This window comes from Mus caroli, chromosome 9 (genome assembly GCF_900094665.2).
Source record: "Mus caroli chromosome 9, CAROLI_EIJ_v1.1, whole genome shotgun sequence".
Lineage (NCBI taxonomy): Eukaryota > Metazoa > Chordata > Mammalia > Rodentia > Muridae > Mus > Mus caroli.
In genome coordinates this window covers 74,124,292-74,150,957 of record NC_034578.1, presented here as the reverse complement: position 1 = coordinate 74,150,957, position 26,666 = coordinate 74,124,292, and the positions used below count along the sequence as shown (strand labels likewise).

At 36.7% G+C, this 26,666-nt stretch overlaps 1 protein-coding gene across 50 annotated transcripts in view; it reads left to right on the top strand.

Annotated features, from left to right (window-relative positions):
• Positions 1-26,666, top strand: part of Mlip (muscular LMNA interacting protein) — a 241,799-nt gene that overhangs the window by 172,755 nt on the left and 42,378 nt on the right. For all 50 annotated transcript variants that reach the window (XM_029481434.1, XM_029481438.1, XM_029481428.1 and 47 more), the window contains 3 exons: positions 2,751-2,795; positions 10,147-10,191; positions 19,030-19,158. In XM_029481434.1, coding sequence (XP_029337294.1) covers positions 2,751-2,795; positions 10,147-10,191; positions 19,030-19,158 — 219 coding nt within the window. The remainder of the gene's footprint in view (positions 1-2,750; positions 2,796-10,146; positions 10,192-19,029; positions 19,159-26,666) is intronic.

The following is a 26,666-nucleotide window of genomic DNA, read 5'->3' as shown; positions in this document are numbered from 1 at the left end:
CAGGAGAGGTATTGCTGGATCCTCCGGTAGTACTATGTCCAATTTTCTGAGGAACCGCCAGACTGATTTCCAGAGTGGTTGTACAAGCTTGCAATCCCAACTTGTAATAAGCTGCTCCCCTTTCTGCAGCCAGCACAAAGGACCGTGGGGACTCAGTTTACTCCCAGAGTTTGCTCCTTTACTTGCCTTATCCCTGATGTTGCACAATATTGTGAGAAAGTAAAGACAAAATATCTAAATGCCAACAGACAAAAACTATAGATTAAATAACACCTGTAATTAATTTGAAAAACTTCAATAAACTGATTAGTAATGGGGTCAAGGAAGACATTTTTGTTTGAGACTTGGAATGACTAGATCATGGTGTTGTGCTGATGGGTGGGTCTCATGATGAATGACCGTGAACTACTGGTTATGCTGAAGAGTAGAAAGGCTACAGAAAAATTCCATCCAGAATCGAATCTTGATTCACAACAGAATGTGTCATGGTCTGACTCCTTCTTCCAGGAGTAAGTGATCAATCATTGATGTGATGGTATTATAATGAGGCCTTTTAAAGTGTGTGTAGGTCATGGGGATAGACTCTTAATTAATGGGATTATGAAAAAGACTGGAGAGCAACTCTTTATCTCTTTCACTGATTAAACAAGAAATTCCCAACTGTGATGAGAAAACAGGACCTCACCATACAATGAGCCTGTCTAAGCCTGTCTACCCTCTAGAACTGAGAAAATTAAATGCCTGTTCTTTAGGAGCTACCCAGTCTATTGCATTTTGTATAAGCCAGCCTGAGACATTATGCTTTGATGAAAAAAGAGAGAATGGCTCTTACTACAGAAGGACAAATAATAGAAGACTCACATCTAGGATAGTTATAAATTGAGTCTGAGAAAATTAAAAAAAAAAATTTGAATGGCATTCTTATTTCACAACAAACTTCTTTTAATAGAGTATGCTTAAGATTATAATTGAGCACCGTATTCTTCCAATTTCCTCTCTGCATTATTATTTCTTGCTCCCTTATGTTTGCCCATCTGCCTTTCCCAAACTGACCAATGTAAGGGTGTTTAGGGACCAGTCCCTAGATTTCTCATTCCTTTAGTATGGTTATCCAGCCTTATGAAAATCATATACATGCTGGCAGCTTCATATGTGTGCCTCTGTTCTGGTACTTTTTTCAAGTTTTAGATTCTTAACTATTTAGTCTTTGTTCCACTCAGAGCTACAAAAAAAGCTTTCAAGCTCAGCACTGGTGAAGATGCAGTTAAGACTTTTTCTTTCAACTGATCACACCCACCACCCTTTTACATTTTTTTTAGTAGTCTTTCATTCGCTTAAGTCCAGAAACTTTGCATGAGTTTTTTCTCTTTTTGTCACATTCAACAAATCCTCTTTTTTTCACTATAGTTTTAAAATATCTGTAGAATGTGATTATTACATAGCTTCTGTGCTTCTAAACTGTCGCCATATTTTACTGACCAGCACAGAAGCATCATTGTTACGTGGGTACCCCACTCTGCTCTGCTCTGCTCTACACAGAGATTCTGTTCAAGTATTCCTCTATAACTTGATAAAAGCTACATATTTCCTCCCAGAATATAAGTCAAAGACCTTATAAGGTGCTTTATTTTTAGGTCTCTGAACTCTGTCATGATTTGTCCTCCTCTGACACTATCTATTCTGCTTTGAACCCTGGTAACCTCATTACTATGACTTGAATGTCCAAAACATGCCACCACTTAGCACAATTATCTGATCCCAGAATCTTACAAGTTAACAATGAAGACTAATCATCATGAAGACCAAGTGATGTCTTCTGGGTCACACTTGAAGCTTAAATCTGTTTCTGTAATCCCAGAAAGTAGACCTAAGGGAAAAAAATATTAGGGGATTATCAAACCATCTGGATTGTGCACAGGTGAAGTTGATGGCCATTTATTTAAGATGAAATCAAATTGTGGTTGAGAGTTCCACAGAAATATTTTACCTCTCAGATTTACATTTGAGATAGAATAGAGATAAATGGATCAGAGAGCACATGTAGGATTTCTGTTCTTGTTTTACAAGCAGATGTGTCATATAAAGAGAGGAAAACAGGATAAATGAAATATTAAACATGAGGTTTGAAATCAATTCATATTAATTATTAATTGAACATTAATTAATATTTTATTAATAGTAAACTAAGCGGTAATAGGACCAGAATAAAGTTAGTGATGGCAAACAATTTAGAAATCTCACTGTAATATAGCTGATAGTAGACGTATTAGAGACATGAAGGTATGGGTAAAGAGAGAATTTTGAAGGAGGGATATTTAAAGTTGAAATTTAGAGTTTCAATGTTATTCCTGGAGGTAAAGTTGAGTTTGATCTTCAAAGTAAATTACTGAGATGGGATGAATGTCTTTGGACATAAGGAATTCAAAGAACTGACAGAACAGAAATTTCTAGTGAATTTTGAGTCAGCCAAAAATGATAGACGAACTGTGTTTAGGTACTGTGGGACTCATGGGTAACATTATCAATAAATAAGAGGAAATTGCCCGAGTATGAACAAATAACAGCTGTGAAGAGACTAACAAATGGGGACAATTTAATAAAGCAATTTTAGAGATAAACGGAAGTCTGATTCAGTGGGACTTATGGTTGGAAAGCCTCAACAGAGAAAAAGATGCGTTTCTTCCTTAAAATCTGAATCTTTCAGTATTCACTAATCATTGAAATGTATAATTATTTTTATTTTCATGCAGACTCCTACAACCCATCCAAGAGCAGCTGGTCGAGAAACCAAATACGTAAGTATCTTTCTAACTATGCTTGCTACTTTTTCAGTGGAGGCACGTACACATTTTAAATGGAACTCAGCTTTGTATCGACTATACTGTATAATTATAATTCACTCTTTCATACGTGGAAAGGGATACGATGCTATCCTTGGCCCAGACACAGGAAATCAGATACGTCAGGTGTATAGCATCAAGTAACTGTATCAATTGGGTTCCTTCTTAAACGAATTATTGTCTAATTCACTTAGCTAAACAAAACAGAATGCTATCACCTACCTTTTGTATCTATAATCATCAAAGCTTAGATGGCATTTATTTTTATAAGCACTGATTCTGTGTTTAAGAAATAGCCAACTCATATGCTTGAAACATTGAGGTTATTCCACAATGTAACTTTAATTCCACAGTTTAATTGAGTGATTGATTAGTTTGTTGCTTTCCTGTGTTTAGTTAGCAAGTAATTCAGTGTCTGTTTATGAAAAAACCAGGAATCTGGAGTGATGGCTTAGGGGATGAGGGCATTTTCTACTGCTGTCAAACACTCAGGTTTGGTTTCCAGCATCCACATGGCTATAATTCTAATTCCAGGGGATCTGGTTTTTTTTTTTTTTTTTTTTGCCTCTGGAAGGCAACAAGCACTCATGTGGTCTGCATACATACACTCAGACACACACATATAAATAAATGAATCTTTAAAAAAAAGAATACTTCAGCAAAATCTTGCTGTCATATCCAATAGTATCTGGGTTTGGTGGATGATTATGGGATGGATCGCTGTGTGGGGTAGTCTCTGGATAGTCCATCCTTTCGTCTTAGCTCCAAACTTTGTCTCTGTAACTCCTTGATATAGCTGTCTCATATGAGGCTATGCCAGTGCCTGGCAAATACAGAAGTGGAGGCTCTCAGTCATCTATAGGATGGAACACAGGGTCCCCCGTGGAGGAGCTAGAGAAAGTACCCAAGGAGCTGAAGGGGTCTGCAACCCTATAGGTGAAACAACAATATGAACTAACCAGTACCCCCAGAGCTCATGTCTCTAGCTGCATATGTAGCAGAAGATGGCCTAGTCAGCCATCATTGGGAAGAGAGGACCCTTAGTCTTGCAAACTTTATATGCCCCAGTATAGGGGAATGCCAGGACTAAGAAGGGGGAGTGAGTGGGTAGGGGAGCAGGGTGGTGGGAGGGTATAGGGAACTTTCAGGATAGCATTTGAAATGTAAATAAAGAAAATATCTAAAAAAAAAAAAAGAATACTCACACCAACAGACGTGTAGATATGAACTCCCTCGCTTAGTTTGAATGATGGTGGGCTGGCTTAGTACGCTATGCACTCAGACCCTTATGCATTCTTGTCATCTATGTCATGACTGTGTTCCTCATCTGCTTCCTCACAAACATATTCTGCTGCAAATGAGACAGTTTCCTAGCAAGTGCTGAGCATCTAATCTAAAATGAACCATTAAACCACTCCTTTTACAGCACATGCTGCTTCCTCTAATCTGTGGTTTTCATCATTATCAAGGATAAATAGTTATTAGATGTGGATTGTGCCATACCATCGATGCACTTCACACCTTTCTGCCTTCATTTGGATCTCCCTAAGGCACACAATAAGCTCAGTGAAATTATTAAATTTTATCACATTTGGGAAATGATGCTTACAGGATGTGGCAGGAACATGGTTCAGAGCATTTCCTGGAAACATTTGCTGTCAGTTTCCATTATTATTGGAAGCCCTTTGGAGGAATGTTCTGAAAGACTGTAGACATTGGTAGGCTAGATCCCGATGGAAACTGTTGCTTCTGGGGAGGATCACTTACTTTATCTGACTGTGCCTTCATTTTCATCCACAAGATAGGGAAAGCCGATAGTCTTCTCATTTGATTAATTTATGATTTATATTGTCCTTATGTGAACTGCCCTTAGAGCAGTTGTAACACGATGGAGTTATTTATAAATTATAGCCTCTTCTCTTCATTTCCCCTTCATTTTTACCTTTATCCATATCTCCCCCCCTTCTCTTATACCTACCTATCGTTAGAAGACTAGACGCCTCATATATCGGGTTCCTTGATTTTTTTAGTGGGCACAAGGAAAAAACATTATTTAAAATTATATGGGTTTGTTTTTGTGTGTGTAACATAGATATTATGGTCATAAGGACTGCTCCCAAGAAAAGTACCTAAAATATTTTTCTCGCTAAACTTTCTCATCCATTGCTTCAGTTTCATAGAGTAGACCACCTCTCATGTTTAGCACCTTTCATGTGTTTAGCTTCTAGCTAACCACACCCTGGGGAGGTATCTTAATGTAATAGCAGCTGGAATATTTCTGGAAGGGATACTTCAATCTTCACAGAATTTTTTAAAGTAATTCTTTTAAATTTTGTTTTTATTTTTGCATATGGACTTGTCTGTAATGACTACACTTGTGTGGGTGTGGAGACAAGAGGTTGATATCAGGAGTTTCTACAACCATTTTCCATTTTATTTACCAGAGCAGGGACTCCCACTTGAATTGGGAGTGTAACACTTTAGCCAGTCTAGCTAGTCAGCTGGATCCAGGATCACTGGCTCCTGAGTGCTGAGGTTACTGGTGGCTTAGCATGCCTGGTAGGGTACAGGGAAGGCCTGGGGTCCTTGGGCTTCACAGTGGTCATCTAACCCACTAGTCATCTACCCAGGCACTTAAAAGGTTTTTTATTGTTAGACCTAGTTAAAGATGATTTTTCATCTCCATAGCCTGTGAGAGCAGTTGAGTCATTTTAAGTTAACGGTGACTCATTAAACAAATTCAGGATTTGATTAGAACAAATACAATTTTAATTCTACTAAGATTCTTGACCTTAAAGTTTGTTTCCTGAGAAAGAAGCCTTGATTTTTACTTTCTATTACAATATAACATTTAAATGTGGGGCACCTTAAATATGTCCACATCTTTGGAAAATAGGTCTTTTGGAAGAGTACTTTCTATAATGGCAGGTAAAACCATTTTTTTTTTTTTGGTGTCAACTTATAGACAACTCATACTTACCAACACACAGCTGCTGTTACTGTAATTACTAAGTGACTGCTGATTCATTTACTCTAAGGAAAAAATAATACAATTTTTAGGGCAAGAAGTTCAGTTTAGCTTTAGGCCGTCTTCTTACAAGTATTTGTCTTAAACGCAATATATTCTGACTTTAAAAAAATGAACAAGGAAAAAATTCATTTTTGAAATTTTAATATAATGGATAAAACACATGATGTTTCATCAAAGTACAAATTGAATAGTTTTTATTTCATTAATTTCTCATTTTAGTTTTCTCCCATGTCCTGTCAGGACATGAGACTTTGAGAAGTCTGTCGACTAAAATTTTAGTATTTTACTCTCCTGGGGACATTAGGCATGTTCACAGTAATATACATGGTGAGACTCCGTGTTTCATTAACTTCGAAGAGAGTCCTAGATTCCATTCAAAAGCAGGGGCCATGCAGTTCACCAGCCAGTGTACCACAGAGAGGACCGAGGAAGGGCAGGATGAAAGCCAGAGAGAACTGTGCTGCACTTGAGTGTATCTTGGGCAAGCTTCAAACACACTAAATCTCTAGTCTCAAACAGAATCCAGGGATCATTAGTAGTGGGAAAACTAGTTAGAATTTCCCAACTCTGGTGTTCAGCTTCCTGCTTTATTCACTGATTTGGCAAATATGTATTGTACAAGTCATTGAAGTATCACTGGCTTGAGGGAGGTGAACACAATGGCAAGACCCTCACTTCTGAGATGCAAATGCCCAGGGAGGCCACAACAAGCCACAAAAGAACAAAGGAGATGGTCACTTTCTTATAGAAATAGGGGGAACAGGCCAGAGGATTGAATGCTATTCAAGGAGACAAACAGAATGGGTACCTCCTGGAGTATAAGCATATCTGGATGCTCAGAGGATTCTCAACTTTCCTGTGATTAACAGATTAATTAAGTAAAAAGGGCTTTAGGAATATTTATTTTGTGTGACTCTTGGGCAGAAGACTGTCAGAAAGAAAGAACGAAAGAAAGAAGAAAGATAGATAGAAAGAAAGAGAGAAAGGGAGAGAGAGAGAGAGAGAGAGAGAGAGAGAGAGAGAGAGAGAGAGAATGGTAGAGAACAAGGGGAGGAGAAGGGAGGAGAGGGAGGAAGAATGGAAGGGGATACGTAAAGGAATGGAGGGAGGAAGAATAAAATCGGTGTAAAAGTGCATCTTTACAAGTTGTCTCCCCCTCTTACAGGGTTTTAGGATGAGTGTGGATCAATGACACCCTCATTTGCTTAGGATAATTAAGGCTTTCTTATTGCTTCTCCCAAGGTATGCTTGTAGCAAAGGCTATTTTCAAGTCATTTAGTTTATTTTCAAGTGCAATAGTAATAGGGCTAACAACATGTTGAACATGTTAGTGTTAGGCCTTTTGTAGGACTGGATAGAACAGTTATCAATAGCATTTTATTTGACTATTAAACATATGCTAAATTCAACAACAACAGCCAGTGGCAGATAAACTTTAAGTAGTTAATTAAACCACCAGTGAGTCCTATGTGGTGAGTTTCACTATTACAAACTATCCAGCATCCTCTGCTGCCTTCTTCTGTTGCTAGGAGTCAAACCCAGGTCCTTGTGTATGGTAGGCCACTGTTCTACCATTGAGATGTATCCCGGCATTCATTCTGAGACAGTTTCTGTTCTCTATGTGAAGCAATATATTTTATATTAAACACTGTGTCAGTTTTCATTCAGTCTTTTGTCTTTGGGAGGAAATTTTTCTCTGCTTTGCATTTGCCTTTATTATATTTTATGAACTATCACCTGTATAAATCCATTTCATTCATGTAATTTAAAAATCACAGCATGCACTCTTAATAAAATTCAATCTTAGGAAATAGAATATTTGTGCATCTAATGAATTTATCAAAAAGAAAAAAAAAACCTTGGTTTTGGAGTAACATTCTACTTGATAATAACTTCTTTCATGATTTTTTTTTTTTACATTTCATGAATTACTTTTAAGTTCCATAAAAATAAATGGTACAACCTTATTAAATATATGATAGTTTATAGGTAAAATCTCATTTTAATGAGCTCAGGAGACAGAAAATGTCATTACAATGAAAGAATATTGATTCCTAAATATCACAATATATTGAAAAATGTGTCAAACCTTATTAAGAATATTTCCCACTCTATATACAGATATTCAAATAAAGGTCATCTCTCATTTATGCAGCTCACACATTCTTCTTGTTGCTATGCTTGCAGGCGTTGCTATGCTGGAGTGACTCAGGTGCTGCTCAGGGAAGGCATAGATCTTAGGGGAAAGGGTAACTTAAATCCCACGTGAGGTCCAGATCTGCTTCCAGAGGATGAGTCCAGAGAATGATGAGTTAGAGGAAGAGCTGTGCACAATAGAGGCAAGAAAAGCCAGTCTACCAATTATCTTCATTTTCTCATTTTCCTGCTCATATGTGCTGCTGCAGTGCACATGTGTATGTGAAAGGGGCTGAGGGAAGAGTGGAGGTTACTACCAGGCTTTGTTCCACTAGCATGAAGAAGACAGAACCAGTTCTATATCTTACATCCACAAGAGGATATAATCTTATGCAACTTTACTGTTTCTCCAATATGGCTTTCAAGGAAATGGAGTTCCAGACAGTGACTAAGGAGCCTGGTATCACTTTGTGACTTTGGTATTATGTCTTGGGAAGCAAAATTAGTTTCTCCAAGGCTGACCAGCATAGCTGGGGCCCTATGTAGTCATTTGTGTTTCAGAGATAGTCACATCCTCACTTTGCAGTCTTCACTCTTGGTTCTTATGGAACCTAATTGCTAAGTAGGACATGGTTGCACATTATTCTGTTGTCAGCAATGTTGTCAGGCTGAGCAGGAAGGTTATGAGATTGAGTACACCTTAGGCTGTAATGCGACCCTAGAAAACAAACAAACAACACACCCCAAACCCAAATTAACCAACCAGAAACTATAGCTAACAGAATTCCTTTGATGTTAAAAATGTCACCTTGTTGAAAATCTGCTATACTATTTTATGAAAATTTATACTGATCTTTAATTGACAAATAATTTTATATCCATGGAATACAGTGTGATGTCCAATTTGTGCACACATTATAAAAAATTTGATCAAAGTAATCAATTATACCTCCCTACCAAATTGTATGTTTTGTATGTGGTGAGAATTTTTAAAATAGACTTTAGTAATTGTGAAGAACATGATATTTGTAGCTATAGTCTTAGTACTCTCATGACTCATACCCAGCATGAATGAAGATTCCTCAGAGCCTTTCTTCAACATAAGCTGTTCCCTTATCTCTGCTCAGCCCACCCCTATCATCCCTAGCCTCCAGGAAGATCACAGCAAAGCATATAATGTTATTAAGAAAAGTGCAAAATACTAACGAGTTGTAAATATCTGATCACCAAATTATGGCTTACCTGAAGAGCAACAACAGAAGCCAGTGCGGATGGGATAGAAAAATGCGATTATCTTGGAATTCTGAAGCCATTTCAATTATTTGCAAGTAAAGACAAAATAAAAAAAGAATTGCAGGAAAAATGATGGAAGTAGAATCTGAAAAGAAAGTATTTATTTCATTAAGAAGGAAATTGGCATTTGTACAGGTAGTATGGAGGGGAGACATCATCATGATCACTAGGTTTCAGCTGAGCAAGTTGAAAGATTCAATGGCCATTTGGTGTGTAAAGTGTGTTCTATCAGCAGCACAGTACACACATGTAAGGCTCATGCAGAGGGCAGATCTTATGTTAACACTCTTACCAAAATACAATTTAATAAAAAGAAGGAAGTTAAATTCAGGTGAAAGAACTGAAATATAGGTACTATTGACAAAGAAATAATATTAACAAGTAAAGAAATTTGAAAGCAAAAAATTAACAGTTTTAATGCCAGGGAGTCTTGTCATGCTTTGCTCTTAATGTAAATACGCTTTGAGAAAAAAAATCAGCCTTGTTTTTTATTTTCATGTAAGTAAACATGATTATCAACAATAGTGTTATGCTTAAATAAAATATGGACTGAACAAACAGAAGATACTATCAAACATTGGGGAATCATTGATATCATATAGTGATACTTACATTATAAACACAAGAAGAAAAACAGCATATACTCTGCTTTGTGAGCTAAAGTGGCAAGGTCATGTGCCACTCTGCTCAAAAGGACTGTTTCTTGATATAATGCATTTCCATTTCTTTTATATTTTTCAGTATCCTACAATGAACATGAATTGTTCTAGTAAAATACAATACTTAGAACAGACATGTTCTTTTACTAAACAATTTCACTAATATCCATCATGTTTATAATTTTAGGCAAATCTTTCTTCATCATCCTCAACAGCGTCTGAGAGCCAACTGGTATGTACGTGCTTTAAACATTCTATTTTCTCAGGAAAGCTCCACTGAATGAGAATGAAGAGATAATAAATTTGCTCACTTGCCTAACAAAATTTACTGATGTTTTAGTAAAGGCACTTGATGGCTGCCTTTTACGTGGCTAACACATAAGACAATTTATAGACTGTAACTACCATAAACTCTGAACAATAGTGTTACAAGAGATCGAATTGAGTCAGAAAAAAATGTGACTTGCATTTTGAGAGATCACGTCTTGATGAGAAGGATCCCACCAGTTCAAAGAGATCAAAAGAGATACTATGGGATAGCTTCTAGCTATGTGTGGATTGAAGAGGTAATTACACATGAGAATTAGCATGTAAGTGGTCTAAATCTATGCTAAGCAATAGAAATATATTCTGAATGACAAATGTAATCCACACATAAAAACTTTAAAATATTACTTAAATTATTTTGAGATTACAACATACTTTCACAATTTTCCCCTCTTTCTCTCCTTCCAAGTCTTCCCATGTTCTATCCCCCAGATCTTTCAAGTTCATGGTTTTTTCTTTAATTGTTATTATATACATAGTTAAAATGTTGTAGTCACTCTATTAAGATATAAATGAAACAAATAGACTAATTTAAATAATTGGATATGAATGCTAGATAAACATTATCTCAGTAGATTGTTGGTACATTTGTACATTCTTTAGAAAGCTTTTCCTTTATTAACCATCAACACAGTAGACAACTGGAAAGAAATCTCCTATCTCTAAGTGGCATAAGTGTAATAATAAGGACTGTGCCAGCCTGAAGGAATTTTTATGAGACTCATATAGCACCATAAGCTATTTTCAATATGGTCTTGTCGAAAATTATGATATTATTGTACCCTAAAGCTTTAGATTATTAAAAGATATGAGAAGCCATTTTTCACAGGCAGAGAAGTAGAGGCTGAAAGAGTTTAAATACATTATCTAAGATAATAGAATTAGTGTTCAACAGTCTTCTTTGTGGCTTTCAAAAGGAATCATTATTGTTGATTTTCAAATAGTTTGAGGGACTTAAGAAACATCTGTTGAGTAGAGTACGTTGGGAAATGGGCCGCTGGAGAACTGTTATCTTCATTGACCACCTCCAGGGTCTGGCTCATCCTGAAACTTCGCATTGTCTGGTAAATGTGATGATTTAATGAAGAGGTGCAGAGAGGATGAGGGACAGTGGGGCCAGATGGATAGTGCTTCATGTGGCACATAACAAAGAGGAAGAGGGAATGGACAACATAGGCTTTCAGTTTGAAGCTCTGACGAAGCCTTCCTAATTCTGGAACTGGACCATCTCAATATTAACAAAGATGAGTGTGTCCTCTTTTCCCTGCTCAGAAATAGCTTAGTTTGAACGAGATGGGTAAGACTTGTTCATTTACTTTTATGAAGGGAGCCTGAGTTAGATGGCAGCTAGCTCTTTTGGATTGGAATTCAATGCCATTGCACATAATTCAGCATCATTCAGGATGGGCTGCAAAAGCTACAGAGAAAACCATAAGAGGTTTAGAAAATAAACCCCATGGCTGCATAGAAGTAAGAGCAAATGCAGCTTACTGGAATAGAATAAAGAAGAGCCTTAAGCAGGCAGTTGCTTTGTCTCTGGGTCCGAGTCCCAGCTGCTGTAGCCTGCTCTGCTGGGATGACTCAGCTTCCTGAGAGCCCTTAAGTCTTTGTGGTTTAGATAGGCATTTGTATAGAACTGATGTCTTCTTTCAGCTCAAAGGCAGTTTCTCCTTGACCAGTTTTCCTTGACACAGCATACTTAGCAACCGTGGCCTTCATCAGGTTCACCTCCTCAGCCATGACTCACACTATTGTCTTTTGTCTATCAAAATAGTTCAGTCTGGTCAGTCTGCACTGTTTATATTCCACCAAACAGTTCCAGAGCTATGGAATGTGCTTTATAATTGAATAATTGAACACTGTTTAGTGTTATAGAACTGTTATGGTAGTTATAAAACTTTTAAAAATAAAAGCCCAGTAAATAGATATTTTCATGAGTTGTCTAGGGCACTTACAGTTGACATTCTTTATATATTCTATATTTATAAATATGTATTTTACCTTTCAATTTTTAAAATTTCTTTTCTTACAATGTTCTGGCATGCATCTTATCTCATTGGACCTTCATAATCACCAAGGGCCACCTCAGTAGCCTCACAGAATAAAAATGAACTATTTTTATTCTTGGGAGATTTACCATATACTAGAAGATTTTGAGAGCTGAGATATTTATTTGAAGGTAAAATAGGTGTAAATGTTTGATTCAAGTACTTTGTAATGAATTAGACCCTGTTACCATTCACCAATTGAGTGAACTATTAAATAAATAAATTAGATATTGCTTCTTTTGTCTACAATGTAAAATTCTACATTTTGGACTCCTATAAGCTTTTATTGCTGTAAAGTTTCTAAGGAAAAACTCAGTTGCAAAATGGTTAGAAGATAGAAGCAAACAGAAACAAGTAACAGTTAGTCACTTTAAACATGTTTTGATCCATGAAATCAGTTGAGTATCTAGCAGGTTCACAGTGTTTGGTATGTAACACTCTATTGCTGGTTACTGTTGTATGACTATCTTATGATGCAAAACCAACCAACAAATCAAAAAAAAAAAACCCGTGAGATAACAGACTTGAAAACTGGGTCCCTTTTATGTCTTTTGTTCTACATCGTATCACCTTATAATTTATTACTGTAGCTACAGGCAACCTATCTCCCTATTTGTGGAAGTTACTAATTTAGGAAAGATGTTGCCGTAGAGGCCATCATTTAAAAAATGTTGGCATCAAACTGGCTAGGTCACTGCTGGCAGTAAATCTTCATCTTTGGTCTACAGCCAGAGGCAGCAACTTGCTGCCATAGAATTATTATTGTAAGTTCTCAAATCTGAAAAAAAAATTTATGTGCACTAGTAGCAGTGTTCAAGTGAAAATGTACATGTGATGGATTATAAATTCAAATAAATAGAAGCCTTAGATTAATGTCTTTCAAATCCCTCCTCCACCCCCCCAAAAAAATCCTGTTAGTGAATTCTCAGTACTCCATTCTTTCTGTCTCAGATTTTCCACTGATGCTTAAGAGTAGAGTGAGATGTGATAAGCAGAGTGAGACACTATGCAAGCTCAATCTCATGCTTCATTTGTATTTTCCAGAAACAGTGACACCATTTTTTTTTTAAATGAATGTATGGTATGTATGGCTGCCGCAACCTGTATGGCTTTGATTTGGGGATTGATGTGACTAAAGTGATGGGAAGGCAGAAATGACAGACACACATAATGAAATCACGGGCGTGAGTAGGCCATACACTGATGGAGATACTCCAGTAATGCCCTGGGAATCCAGTGCATTTCTTGTATTAGTTACAGCATGATGGAGGCAGTGACAGGTTTGCTAATCTGCATAGGAGACTCTGGAGGGTATCAGTCTCAGGCTGCAGTCAGCCTGGAGGTGGAAGCTACAGTTAAACCTTCCGCAGAGGTTGTCAGCATTCATACTTGTACCAGGGGAAAGTCTTGCCATTCCTTTGAGCCTGATTCAGGGAAGGCTTTGCCATTTTCTGTGAACCTGACCTGGGGAAGGATTTGCCATGAGTCTGAGGTTTTAGAATCCTTGACATAATTTATGCCAATGTCAATCATACACATTCACCCAGAAATACATCCATATATATATGGGGTTTTATACACACACACACACACACACACACACACACACACACACACACACACACACACACACACAAACACATATTAGTGGCAATGGAATACCTCAGGTGCAATTCTATGGGGTGCCATCCACTTCTTTTGAGACAAGGTTTCTTACTGGCCAGGATCCTTGTAGTCATATCTTTTGACATAGACGACAAGTGTATGCAGTTGGGGTGGCAATTTAATGTCAGCTCTGGGGAATCAAACTCAGGTCTTCAGAGATCTCTGGCCTCATGGAGCTTGTAGACAGAGCAAGACAGTAAACACATATGCAGATGTCAAACGGTGGCAGATGTTACAGGGTTACAGAGATGAGAAATTTATATGGATGATCAGAAAAATCCTTTCTGATAAGGTGATGTTTGAGCAGATACTTGAAATAAAATCCATATATAGAGTAGAGCAAGTGGAAACTCCTGGAGGAAGTTCACAGTGGGTGAGTTACAGGGAATCAGAACCAGGGAGCCAGAGTGATTGTGCTGGTGTGAGGGGGTTAGCAGTCGAGGACAAGTTGAGGAAGGGGGAAACTAGTTGAAGACAGGGAAGATGCGACATTGTAAGAATTTGTAATTTTGAACTAGAAGGGGAAGAGCTAGGAACCTTTGAAAGATCAACTGATAGGATTTTGCCATTATTGGGAAGTTGAATGATGGTGTGACTTACACAGTACTTACTCTATTGGATTACTTGACTAGTCTGTGACATTTCTGAGTTACAAGTTGTGTTGTACCTATCTCCGTTGATACTAGTTTGGTAGAGCCTAGGTCTCATTTGACAGAATAGGTCCTAGCAGCCTCACATCGAGGCAGCTTCGGAGTTCATGGACAGGTGTTTCCTTCTTGAGGCACTGCAAAATGCTTGCATCTAGAGGAAAAAAAAAATCTCAGCTCATCACAACAGCTGACACTCATGGTTTTTTGTTTGTTTGTTTGTTTTTGGTTTTGGTTTTTTTTTTCTGTGTTCTGGGCATGAACTATGTGAAAAGGTCCTTTCACATTTTTCCACTTATTTCAGACACAAATTACAGAATCTCATTTATGGGCACAACCAAAGTGATATGTGTTTATTTGTCAAAGGTCTAGATATTCTGTAATTCTAAAGTGATAGGAGGCCCTCTGCGGATGGCTTTAGTTGTTGGACAGTGGTGGTCTCATAGTAACTCACTTTTATGGAGTCCTCCAATTGGCTTTATCTAATTTTCTTTGTATTTGTCCGCACACAGACTTAGCAAATTAGATTTGCAAAAATTAAGGAAATCCTTCAGGAGAACTCCTACTTGATGTTCAAGGATAATGGATTACTTTGAGCAGAGAGAAAACAGAGATGAGAAATCTAAAAAGAACAGCCTGATCTTCTTCCATGGGAGACAAAAGACCCTTATAAACAAATGTGTCTGAAATGGCAAAGCCATCTCCAGCTGAGGAGCTCACTTGATAGAAGCTCTAGTCTAGTGCCCTGTAGCTTTTCCTTTGCACACAAACTATCTAAGGACCTTTTAAAGTGTAGATTCTAATTCCTATGTTAAGGATAACTCTAAGGTCTGCCCTGTTTAAAGGGTTCTCAGGAGATGCTCACAGTTGCAAGTCTGTAGACCTTATTCAGAGTGGCAAGGGACTAGGAGACTTCTTGGATGGAACTATTAGTTTACTTTGTGCTGTAATTTTGTATTGAGAAAAAAATTATATGATCATTTGATGTAGAGGAACAACATATTAGGAAGGACAGAAAGAAAGGACTGTGGAAGAGCCACCTGTAAGCCCTTGCTGTGTCATGTATATTAAAGGCTTTCTGGCACATTCTTTAAGAATACATTTGGATGATGGATTTGAGGACATAGAAATAAAGCTGATATGGTAACATTACATGGCATCATTCCTGAATAGAAAGGGAGATTAGGAATATAATTTAAAACTGCCCATTATGAAAGTGCATAGCTAAAGATTAGAGTTATAACACTTCAGGAGGTGTGCTCTGTCAAGTATTTTTTTTTTCTTTTTTTCTAAGATTTTATAGTCTAATATCTAAATTTCAGAATTGAAATGCCCTTATTCTAATCATACCATCATGCTTTGGGAGTGGACTGCTAATCAAATCTAGACAGTTGTAAAGTTTAGATTCACTGGCATATGGGTAAGATATGTGTATGAGTTAAAAGAGGAGAGGACTTATGTACATATATCTTTCAAAACTTGAAAACTTGGGGTTCCATAATGTTCTGAGACTATTTAGAAGATCTAGTGAAAATAAGAAAATGACATAGAATGATGCAATGGTGGGTCAAAAGCAGGGTAGTGGTGGAAATGAAGAGATGAAATTAATTTAAATGGAATAAAAAATGAAAGAACTTCACTATTGGTCAGATGTTATAGGGAAGCAGGTGCTTTTAAAAAGATTTTAAGTTTTCTCTATTGTTGTCTATGTCTTCTAGGTTCAGGAGCATTTAAAAGCACAAACCTGGTGATCAGTCCTAAATATAGGTCTTGGTTCACATGGTAACTGAATGACTTTTGATTTTCTCTCTTTAAAGCTCCTACCATATTTGTGAAAGATTAACATATAACCCAAATGGATGGATGATGGATTCAGGGTGTCTAGGAGAATGAGGGTTTATAAGTGCCAGATAGCCCACAGGGATTTGAAACTGGTTGTGCGTTGTGTGGAAGAAGAGCGAGAGGCACAAGCTACCCTTAGTCTGATTTGTTGTGTACAATGACTACAGTTTTAAATTGACCAATAGAGAGAGTGTTTGGAAGGTCTGATGAAGGTCATATGAAGGGGAATATCAATAGTATCCAAGACATTGCATGCCTGTTTTTTCCCTTCCCTCTGGTTTGCACTCATGGCTATGAAATACTGATAATTATATCAAGTACAGAAGCAAAAATAAAAGAAGGAAAGAGCTAATGCACAGTTTAAGAAAGAAAAATTTGTGAAAATCAAGTTAACCATGAAGAGTTGGGACAGTTCAGATACTTAGGTAGAATGAGATGCAGTGTTTAATAATAATGAAGGTGGGAAAACTCCTACAGTACAGTGGAGACTGGAAATAAGACTCAGTAATCATCTGCTAGTGAGGCCACCATATCTAAGAAGCACACAGAAGACAAGGAACAGAAAGGTTGACAGAGAAGCAACCTGAGGCATTAGTGACTGACTCAGATACTCAAATGCATTGCACTTAATATTTCACACCCTGAAAATTCCTTCCTTTTTTTTTTCTAATTTTACATAATGTTAAAACTTTAGCACATGTGTGAATGCATGTGTGTGTGTGTTTGTGGTGTGTGTGTGTGTTAAAGAACAAAGAACAACTGATGAGAATCAGTTGTTTCTTTCTACCATGTAAATCTTCAGAATTAAACTCAAGCCGTTTGGCTTAGCAGCAGCCTCCTTTATTTTCTGAGCCATCTCACTGGCCCCAAATGGTCTCTTTTCTGATCTCATCTTTGAAGGTGTTGGTCACAAGTCAGATGGGCTCTAGGGCAATATAACTCAAAACATCTGTTTGCAATGTTTTGAAATGTGCAGGTGTGCAGGAAATGAGATAGTCATGTTTCTCTGGCACAGAGACTCTCTGCCAGTTCAAGTTCCATTAGGTGGTGTCCTCCTCTCTGCATGATGACACCTCGATTCAACTCCTAAAGTTCCATGTTGGTTTGGGGACTGGGAAGGTCGTTTTGATTTTCTATATTGGTTTCATGAAGAAAGTGTAGGGATGAGAGAAGAAGGAAGGAGAAAAGAAGGATGTCTGTATGACAGAAGGTCATGGTCTCAACACCAGGCTGTAGAACTGGAGTGGTGCTCTTATGCTGTGCACTTGAGAGCACTTGCTCTCATATGTGTTAAATAACTGGATGCTACTGGCTCATTTTTCTCCTTGGAGATGAATCAGTTTCTTAAGCTGGAGCTATTTCTCAGCTTGAAGAAGGAAAACACTTTCTCAATCTGTATTTCCCCACTTGGCATCTACACCACAAACAACTGGGGAAATAGCAACGGAAAAGAGTATTGCAGAGCGACATTTATTCAAGACTCAAAATACATCAAGTGCTTTATAGAGCAGAAAGATAGATGCAATCCCTTAGGGCTTAACTTGTGCACGCCAGGATTGACTAGGCAGTGCTAACTTATAGTTTTCCAGGAGTAAAGAGGCTGACAAGAATGATTGCAGCAGAAAGCTCAAACAAAGAGCGGCACAATTTCTCTTTATTAAATTTTCATTTGGCCTGGTTTCAAAACGTATCTATCACTTCATGACATTTGATAGTGTGACAAGATTTTACATGTTGTGAAACGTTTAGAAATTGCCCCAAGAAGTCAAGCCCCTCTCATGTTGTCACTGGCTATAGTTTTATGAGTTCCTAGTGACTGATATGTTAGCCAAGGCTATTCTGATATAAACTACATCAAATGGAACCTGCTGTCAATGGAGAGGGCAGTCTTAGGGAAGTACAGGACAAGCCCAGCTGGACCCATGGATATTCTGGCATTCAATCCCAGCGTTTGCCTCTTTGGGCTGCCACTTTAGAAAGCTTCATCTCATTAGATCTGCCTTTGAAGTTAAAATAGGGCATCTTATAGCCCCGGCTTTGACATAAAGTAATTGAAGGTAACAGATCTCTCTATCACATTCTAGATAGGGATAGTATATTTTTCATCTAGACCTATTTCTGTCATACGTAATATGTGTATGGCCTATAATAATATGGATGGAATTTCCAAGGTCCTCTATCCTATTATATCTATGATGTATATCACAGAACAGGCATTCAAAAAACCTTTATCAAGCAAAGTGTAGAAGAGCATATTTGGTATGGTTTTGCAATTTTAGATTATGATAGTAGATCTTTACAACTTGGTTGCTACCATAATCAATGAACTAATTGACTATAATATGTAAACAATTATATTGATTTTTAAGCTTAGTTACATTGTTAAAATAATCTGATTTCTAGGCCATTTTATCCATTATTTTAAAGCACTTTAAATTTCAAAAGAAAATTGTGAGAACATTGTCTAACAACAATAATCATACTTACTCATTTTAATAGTATTTTCTCCTCTATTTTAAAAAAAATTTCTCCTTTATGAAGACTAAGCCTGGAGTAATTCGTCCAGTACCTGTAAAATCCAAACTACTCCTGAGAAAGGATGAAGAAGTTTATGAACCCAACCCTTTCAGTAAATACCTAGAAGACAACAGTGGCCTGTTTTCTGAGCAGGTAAGTATCTACATAGAAAGTATGTCCTATTATAAGTGCCTGTATAACGTAACAATATAATATGTGCAAGAAAATATGTTTAATAGGTTCTATCCCAGATAATGGAACAGGTAAATGTGTATACAAATGGAAATTCATATTCAAGAGTATTATTTTGAAGCACCTCAAAGTTTTTTTTTTCCAAAAAGTAAAAGAAAAGCAATATCTACACATTGTAGGTATTGTATGGGAACCTGCAGTATTCATCTCAAGACCTCATGATCATGCTGCGGATGACCATATGCTGCTGAATTATTCCTGAGTCCAGCTTGTTTTGAGAATATATGGTATTTTAGATTTGTTAGAGTTGGCAACAATCCTATTGCCCGGATGCGATATATATATATGTATATACACACACATATATACGTATATATATACACACACACACATATATATATGTGTGTGTGTGTGTATGTATATGTATATTATATATTTTATAGTATAATTAAAGTGTGATGTAATTCTTTTAGCTTGAGAGTGCTAATTACTGTATAGGGCTCAGGTAATTTCATGACTGTGTGTAAAGAATGCATGCTCTGTTTGCATTATAAGTGCTAAATGCTGCAGAAAGGAGAAATGAAAACTGTCAATGGGGACTTTCTACAATAATAGGAAAATATGATAATACACGTGCACATAATATAACACTTCAGGGTCTAGAGAGATGGATCAGTTAGAAACATTCACTGATGCTGCTGGGAACCCAGGTTCAGTTTCCAGTACCCACATAGTGGCTCACAAACATCTGTAACTCTAATTATAGGGACCTGATGCCTTCCTCTGTTTTTCCTGAGTACTACATACACATGGTGCGTGTGCACTTACATGCACACGTGCACACACACACATGTGTACACCCACACACACACACACACACACACACACACACACACTGCAAGCCAAACTCTCATGTACATAAAATAAAAATAAGTTAAATCTTTAAAATGTATATAAAAGTTTGTTTATCCAGCAAAATGAAATTGTACAGCTTGATTTGTCTTATTAAATGCAAGAACTAGGCATGAGCTGTACATTTTTCTTAATCTTAAGCATTAAGTGGCTAAGCAATGTTAAATAGAAAAAATACTGTAAGAACACACAATCTCATCACATTTTATGTTTGGTAATGAATATATTTATAAAAGAATATAAGTATAATATCCTCTTTAAACATTTAATTCAGAAACTACAGCTAGCAATATTCTTGAAATGTAAGCTACGTTTGTATTTATAAGATTGAGGGATGTTTCATGTGCCATGTGTGAGCTCTTTGACCCTGGAAAGATTGCCTTCCCATGACTTCAGTTTCTCAATGTGTGCAGTAAGCTGTGAGGATCAAACCCTTTTCATCAATTATTTAAACTCTAAGATTTGGGTTAGGTTAAATCATTGATCAGCCCTGACTAGCTCTTAAGTCTTTATGTAACCTTGGAAATGTTCATCATACATATACTCTCGTGAGTAACTATTGATTTTATTCCTATAATGAGATTGAAGATGGATGAATAGTCTCTAGCTGTGGTTCCAGCTCCTGAGGGCAGAGGTGATACAACTTCCTGATGCATGAGTTCAAGTCCAGACTGCACAGCATAGTGAGATTTCACATCAGAAGTGAGAGGAAAATAAAGATTAAAATATTTTCAGTTATTTATGTTCATTTTGAGAGACTTCTGTTTTTTATAAGCTTGAGCCTTTAAAGAGGTTAAGAGGCAGTCTATTTTCATTTGGCTATAAATCTTATTGTTATGTAATTTATCATTATTAATTCTATACATTACAGAAAGAGAAATTAGGAAAACAGATTTCATTGTCAACGAAAATGGGAAAAATCCCATATTGCTTGTACAACACTAACATTTTTGAAGACTAATGTGAACTTTTGGATTTGAAAATCATTGTAAAATATTATTACAATATAATGTAGTATTTATATGGAAACAAAGTGAAGATATTAAATTAAATTTTGTGAATTATTATCTATGCACATTAGAGTGCTCAGAATTTGATTAGCTGCTTTAAGATAAAGATTTTTTCCTTTTATGTAATCTTGAAACTTAATTTTTCTTCAGGCACACTCCCTAGTGCACTTCAGGTTAATCTGCCTGTAATTTATCACCTTCATTGTCTGTGGAATGATGAATTCCATTTCTGTACAGAAAATTCTTGTCATTAAAAAGAATTGTCGTTTTCTTTTTCATTCTTCTTTTGTGGTTAGACAAGTTGAAAACATTGTTTATGTTACAGCTTTCATCTGTGTGTTTCCAGATAATTGGATGAAAATATTTTCTGTTTTTTTCTTTAATATTGTAGACTACAGGCACAATTGTGTTTAAATTTTTTCATTAATTAATTCTTTCCTACATCCTTACTTGAAGGTAGGACATCTGACTTAATAGGACACTACAGAATATTAAGAACTGAAAGAACCTAGCATCCTACTTACATGTGAATTCCAAGGCTCTCTTAGCATCATATGCAGGCAGGGTAAGAGAGGACAAAGTTTGATAGAATCCTGAGCCATGAAAGCCTCCTATGCTCAACTGCCTTCTATACATTGAGTAGTATTTATAAATTCTTTACATCCAGAATCTACAATGAAGCAGATTACAAAGTTAGCTCATACATAGACATAGTTAAGTCCACCTAGGAATTCAATGGTTACCAGTGACTCATGATGCTGGCATTGCTACCTCACTAGAACTCCATATGAAGACGTTCACATTCAGCTCCAGTCACTACTGTTCTCTTTCAATCTGCCATAGAACAAATTGAATGTTTCCAAACTTGGTTGATCTCATTCGCCCATGTAATAGAAAATTTCTTAGGCAGGCAGCTGGCCAAATTGAAGCAGCTCACATCCACTAATCTCCCTTGTACCGGGGGCTGTTCCGCATGGCAGGACATGTTGGATGGGATTGCTAAGTTCATAAATTTTCCCTAGCAGTTTCACTGCTATAAAATATGATTTCCAAATGCTGTTACAAAATGTCAGATGCTAAAGATGATGAGACAAGGCAGAGATGTATGTATTGTAGCTCAAAGAGATTTAGCTGGGCAGCCTACTGAACAGATTAAGAGCTGACAAATTGTCTGCAAATAGCCTCCCAGTACTAAAAGCAAAGTTTGAGACCAAATGAGAAATCTAGTAATTGAGACTTTATTATTTAATGATTTTTTTACATCAAAATGTTCTAGGGAAGAGAGTATCATTTTGCATTAGATGGATTTTTAAAAAAACCCTTTTTTAAATAAAGCTTATGTGTTTCTGAAATTCACTCCAAATCCATTATTATATCAATTTATGATCCTTTTGAATTATTACAAAACATCTTCACATTCTACCCTAAATATACAGATTTATACAGACGTGTAGTGATGGTCATGTACTTTTAAGAATGCTGCTATTGGTAACTTAAGGCAGAGGTAGAAATAATTACTGGGCTTGTTTGGCCCAGTGAGCATGTGGCAAGTGCAGAGATCTGAGATGAAGTGGTATTACATTGTTTTGATGACTTGTGAGCATCAAAGCTCACAATGCAAAGCAATGACTTGCTGATCATGTGACCTATTAGTTTGCTAAAGGTAACTTCTCCACTGAAAAATTTCATTTTAATATAAAATACAATATCTTAATTCAGTTTTATAAGTCAATATGTAAAACACCTTTTTCCTTATATTAATAATGTAGCTCCTGAGATTAGATACGTTATTGCCTCCTTAAAGCTTTAAAGAACCAGCATGAAGGTCTGGACTGAAACCAAGGGAGACTGTTATTGTTTTATCTGATTTTCCAGAGACACCTTCTTTTTCTTTATGAGAAATAGTGTTTCCCAGCATGCCTGGCCCTTCCATTTCATTTTCCTTCTGTCCTGTTTCAGTGGAGAAGAGAATATGTTTTGGTTAAAATGACCATTTAGAGCAGTGGTTCTCAACCTGTGACCCCTCACGAGGAGAAATGACCCTTTTACAGGAGTTGCTTAAGACCATCAGAAAAAAAAAACACAGATTTTTATAAAATCAAAAGGTCACAGCATTAGGAAGGTTGAGAAGCACTGAGTTAGAGGATGCCATCTAACAAAATAGGATCATTGTGGGAGAAATCTCCTCCATGTATCCTTCTCATCCCCTCTCCCCTGATATTTTTAAACATCCAACTTTTCTCCCTTCCCTTTCAATTTCTCTGTTTGATGACAATGTGAGAAACTTTCAGATTGCCGTTTAATTATCCATGAAGTTATATATTGACTATGACCTTCAGCTGCCCTTCCTTGTTCCACCCAGGTGAAATAGCAGGCAAATATCTTTGTCACAGATAAGATGAACAATGCCTCCTTTTACACTGAATGTCATAAATTACCAAGTATTTTTTTTTTCAAAAGTCATTTCAATCAAGGTGGCTTGGTTTCTTCTGTCATAAATGTTCCTTCTAACATGACTAAGCTTTGACTCATCTCTCCAGGTAAGATGTTTATAAGAACATTTTTTTAGGTGTAGAAATGACTAAATGACTTGGACCATTTTAAGGAGTGAGAAACAGAATACCGTTTAGTGTTACATTGACTTTGGAAGGTTTAGCCTAGAAGTTTGGCATCTCTCAAATAGTGCTATCATTGTGAATGTTTCTTCTGTGCTTCTTCTTTTCTTCCTCCCTTCATTTCCCCTCTTCACTTTGTATTTATAAGAAGGAATTCATTATGAATGCACTGGTTAGTATATATAATAGATAATTTGTTATATATCTTATAAACTAACTTACTCATTTGCATTTTTTGAAAAATGTCCTTTTAAAATAATATTATTTCTCCTCCATGATACAATCAGATACACTCACTTCATATTTAAGCTTCATTATTCTTCTTTGACATTAAATTTCCCTTGACCTTGTCTTCATATCAAATGGAAAAATCATAACTAAGGAGCTGTAGTTTTTGTTGCCAGCATTTATGTTGCTAAGGGAGACTTTATTTTCTATTTCACTTTACCTGATGTATGTAGGGATAAGAATCTCCAAGAGACTTTTCCTCTTTAATTGTTTTTGTTTTTAAGCATACACACTAAGAAGTTCAGGGTGTTATGTCTGCTGTCATAGTATGAGGCAATAGTTACTAAGGAATAATTGGTGTTAACCCTCATTCAACGGGGAAGAATATCACCATTAAAGCTTTCAATAGATGTGTCCTGAAACCTGCGTAGCCCATGATGCTTCTGAATCTTTATTCAAGGGGCTTGAGCATATTCAGGACCTCTCACAGAAAGTACAGTTTGGTTTTAAATAAGAGCCTTGTCAAAATAGATTTTCTAAATTCCATCTTGGTTTTGATCCTAAAACTATTAAACGAAAGAACCCCAAAACTGAAGACAACTGTATCAAGTGGATCCTATTCACAGACTAGAGCATTAGAGAACTTTACTGGTTGATAGAAGAATGTCTCCTCACAGGAGTCTCTATGACAAAAGGTCCCCTTGAACTTGGTGTCAAGGCAGCCCATGTCTAGCACTGCAGAATGTTCTGATTATATGCCTTCAGAATATTTATGTCTTTTTGTTCAAGATGGGATCTGATCTCCCTCTCTGCACAGTTCCTATCCAAAGCTTTACTGGAAAATTTTTCAGATGCCCATTAAAAGTGTATATAGGAACAGAGGAACAAAGAGTTTGCTGTGAGGTTGTGTCTCCTAGTCATGGTAGAAGATACACCCTTCAAGTCTCACCAACATAAGACTGAAAAAGGCATTTTAAAAGTCATATATGTTTTTCAGGGACTTGTAACCACCCCAGAGGGGACTGTGGGGACAGACATGATTCCTTGGACTCACTGCTTAGTCAGTATAAACTAATGTGTGAGCCCCTGTACACTAAGAGCTCCTGTCTCAATAAACTAGGTGGGTGGCATATGCATGCATATACTTGTACAGCACACACACTCACACACAATACATACACACAATTAGGTAGCTGTGTGGGTTAACCTCCTCTCTCTATTGTATTCTAGAGGTCTGAAACCAACTGTTTTGATACATCAAATACTCCTTTTTCTACTTGGATTGCTTTGCCCTCTCAAGGACTTTTATGCTTCCTAGTGAATTTAGGATATTTTTCTAGGTATGTGAAAATAATCTGGACGTTGCCTTTAACGTGTAGATAACTTTTGATATTACCACTTTGCCAATATTAACATTGTCAGGGCCTGCATCTGGGAAGGCTGTCTGCCATCTACTGTCTTCAATTTCTTTTTCTAGTGTTTAATGCTTTCATTCTAGAGGTCTTTTACCTCCCTGGTTAGGGCTATTCTTGGGTATTTTTTCTTTTTATTAGACTTCTTATACTTGTTTCCCTTCTCCAAGTCCTTCTAGATTCTCCTTCCCAACCTACCCAACTCTTTGTTCTCCCCCCTCTAAAAATAACCCCAAATCAAAACCAAACAAAACAAATATCAAAGAAGTATACAAACAAAAAAACAATAAGATAGCAAATACCCAAACTAAAATAATGAAACTACCAACATCACCACCACCACCACCACTAAAACCTAACAAAATAATGTGATCATCTAATAAATTTCTCCATGCTTGATGCAACAAATAAGCAGTGTCTTCAGCATAAGTTTCTTGTCATCAGGTTGGAGAGGGTAACCAGTAACATTGACAGCAATATTTGCTGGAATTTATGGGGTCCCTTTGGACAATGAATGAACAAAATGTAACACATTTCTCCTACTGGAGGTTTGACTTACTGACATAGGGTTTCTAGTTGGGGTATTGTGCCCCCATTGTTATTAGTTCAAAGCCCTTAGGTATTCATTTGGTTTTGAAGCGCCTGTGAGTAGCATTTCCCCTTCCCTGACCTCATTTCTTTATTGATAAATCTTCTGTTGGTGTATAAAATTATATGTTGATGTTGCATCCTGCCAAGTGTATTTACTAAGGCTTGTTAGTTTCTGCTGGAGTTTTAAAGAAGTTTTAAGGACTGGCTCATGTCATTTGGAAGTAGCATTCCTTTCCCATTTTTCTTCCTTCTCTATTTTTACCTTTTATGTTGTTCTTCTGTCTTATTGCTCCAGCTTAGAATTTAAGACTCTTAAACAAGAGAAGAGCCACAGCCTTGTCTTGTTCTATATTTTAGGGAAAGTGCTCTTTGTTCTTTTTACCTTTTAGTATATAGTAGCTATAGATTTTGCTGCATGTAGCCATTAAGTTCCAGTATGTTCTTTCTATTCCCAGCTTTTTAGTTAACCATGAAGAGATACTGACTTTTGTCAAAGGGCTTTTCTGCATCTACTGAGATGGACCTGTGTTTTTTATCCTTAATTCTATATACTGTATTTCTCCCATAGGTTTGTATGTGTTGAACCAACCCTACATAACTGGATTAATGCTAACTTGGTCAAGGTGTAAAACCTTTTTTTAAATTTTTAATATTTTTTATTACATATTTTCCTCAATTACATTTCTAATGCTATCCCAAAA